This window comes from Epinephelus moara, chromosome 14, assembly GCF_006386435.1.
Source record: "Epinephelus moara isolate mb chromosome 14, YSFRI_EMoa_1.0, whole genome shotgun sequence".
Classification (NCBI taxonomy): domain Eukaryota; kingdom Metazoa; phylum Chordata; class Actinopteri; order Perciformes; family Serranidae; genus Epinephelus; species Epinephelus moara.
Genome location: NC_065519.1, coordinates 175,826 through 178,051, shown reverse-complemented (window position 1 = coordinate 178,051; position 2,226 = coordinate 175,826). Strand labels below are relative to the sequence as shown.

The 2,226-nt window shown below is 52.0% G+C and overlaps 1 protein-coding gene across 1 annotated transcript; it reads left to right on the top strand.

Moving 5' to 3' along the window:
• The first annotated feature begins 144 nt into the window (after positions 1 to 144).
• si:dkey-177p2.6 (uncharacterized protein LOC568712 homolog) lies at positions 145 to 1,973 on the top strand. The gene has a single exon (XM_050062280.1). The coding sequence runs from the start codon at positions 976 to 978 to the stop codon at positions 1,741 to 1,743; it is 768 nt and encodes a 255-aa protein (XP_049918237.1). The 5' UTR covers positions 145 to 975; the 3' UTR covers positions 1,744 to 1,973.
• The last annotated feature ends 253 nt before the right edge of the window (positions 1,974 to 2,226 follow it).

The following is a 2,226-nucleotide window of genomic DNA, read 5'->3' as shown; positions in this document are numbered from 1 at the left end:
GGGTCTGATGGGGTCTGGGGGGTCCTGATGAGGGTCTGATGGGGTCTGGGGGTCCTGATGAGGGTCCTGATGAGTCTGATGGGGTCTGGGGGGTCCTGATGAGGGTCCTGATGAGGGTCCTGATGGGTCTGATGGGGTCTGGGGGGTCCTGATGAGGGTGTGGGCGGGGCCTCTTCAATGAAACTTCGGCAGGATTTAGATTAATATGTCATTTATTTGGATTCATGTCTTCAGCTGAGTTTATCAGACAGAAACCTCATTGACACTTTCCAGTGTGTCCACTGCCACATGATGAGGGTTATTAAATAACATGATTTAGATAAAACATAAAAGTTTTAAATGAATCATTCAGAGCAGAGATGGTGCGTTAAGTGTCTGTGTGTGAGTGTGTGTTCATACTGTTAATGATCATTTAGAGCAGCTGCTGTCTTTACTCCATTACTCCACTTGCTCCTAAATATGATCCAGAAATATATTCTCCCCAAAAGTCACGTGACTCTGACAATACTGACATGTTTAAAACTGTCCAACAACATTACAGAGTGTTAAACTGATCACAGTAACTGAAACCTCCTCAGTCTGCTGAGGGTTAATGATGATCACATGAGGACACTTGTTAGTCTGTTCCAATGAATGAGAGGAAGGACTCTTGTCTCTGCAGGATCCTTGACATTGAGAAACACCCAGAGTCTGAATAAAACACTGACTCTGTCGCTCTGGAGGAAACAGAGTCGAGCTTCAGTCGTCAGTCTCTGCAGGAAATCATCTCCAGGATCAGAACTGATCCAGGATCAGATTGGATTGGTGGTCCTGCAGGTCGATGGGTCGCAGCGTGAAGATGAAGAATATGTTTTATTTTGTGGTGAACTGTCCCTTTAACATCAGCCGGGCTCCCACAGACCTACAGATGAATATGTATCATGGTCGTCCGTTGAGTGTAACCATGGTGACGTGTGTGTGTGCTCCTGCAGGTCGATGTTGGGTCGTGGCGTTAAGAGGAAGTGGAGGTGCGTGGAGGAGCTGGAGGTCGACGTCCTGCCTGCAGCCGCTGCAGAGAAGGTGAAGGATGAGGAGGAAGACAAGGGCACGTTCCTGGTGGGTCCGTCCAGATTGGACACGAGCCACCTGCAGCAGCGTCAGCTGGTGCTCGGCCTGTGTTTGGAGAAGCTGCGGGGGTACCAGGCGGGGGTGGAGCTTAGCCTGCGGCGCTCCGTCCTGCTCATCAACATGCTCAGAGAGATCCAGGAGGACATGCAGAGTGACGGGGCGGGAACTTGCACGCCGGACGTGCTCCTCCACCCGGATTCCTGTGTTCTCAGGGACACCTTCAGGGAGGACATCTCGATGACGTGTCCCGGGTGTGCGGAGGATGACAAGGACAGCCCGTCTCCCCCGCCGTCCCTGGAGCTCCCGTCTCAGGAGACGAACATCTTGCCTGACCAGCAGAAGCCTCTCCCCTCAGCGGCAGTCAGTACTTTCAGTGATGCAGTCAACGCCGTGGGCTACCTCAGCGACCTCGCCCTGGATGACATCTTCGAGGACATCGACACGTCCATGTACGAGACGTCAGACCTGCCCTCAGCCTGGGTGGCGGGCTCACTGTGGCCCGTCAGCGTGTCGCTGTGGGCAGATGATGACGTAAAGCTGCTCTCTCCCAGCCACGCCTCAGCTGGGAGTCTCCAGTCCTGCCTGACGGACCTGAACGAGCTGGACCATATCATGGAGGTCCTGGTGAAGTCCTGATCCGACTCTTGGACGTTTGCTGCACCTGATCAAAGACTCTGATGACAGCGGAGGAGGCGGGGATCATGGACTGATACCAGAATCCTGGACTTTAAGACTCCGTCTGATGAACTTCCTGATCACAGAGCTGACGTGTTAGGAACCGTCAAACATCTGGACTTATTTATTCATGAAGGTGTGCCTCAAACTGAACTCTGAATATTTATTATGATAAAGAACCATTTGTAAAACGTCCTGATTCTGGTCGTTTGAACTCAGGTTGACAAAAAACGGCAGGTACAGATTTTTATACATAACAGCTTCACTCTGAAACTTTACTGTTGATATTCAACAAGGCAGAGAGAGACCGGTCTCTACGGCCTAAAGTCTCAGAGCTCTGCGGCCTCAGGTCTCAGGTCTCAGGTCTCAGGGCTCTGCGGCCTCAGGTCTCAGGTCTCAGAGCTCTGCGGCCTCAGGTTTCAGGTCTCAGAGCTCTGCGCCCTC

Excerpts from the sequence above, each read along its gene's own strand:
- si:dkey-177p2.6 (XM_050062280.1), top strand. The coding sequence starts at position 976 with ATGTTGGGTCGTGGCGTTAAGAGGAAGTGGAGGTGCGTGGAGGAGCTG.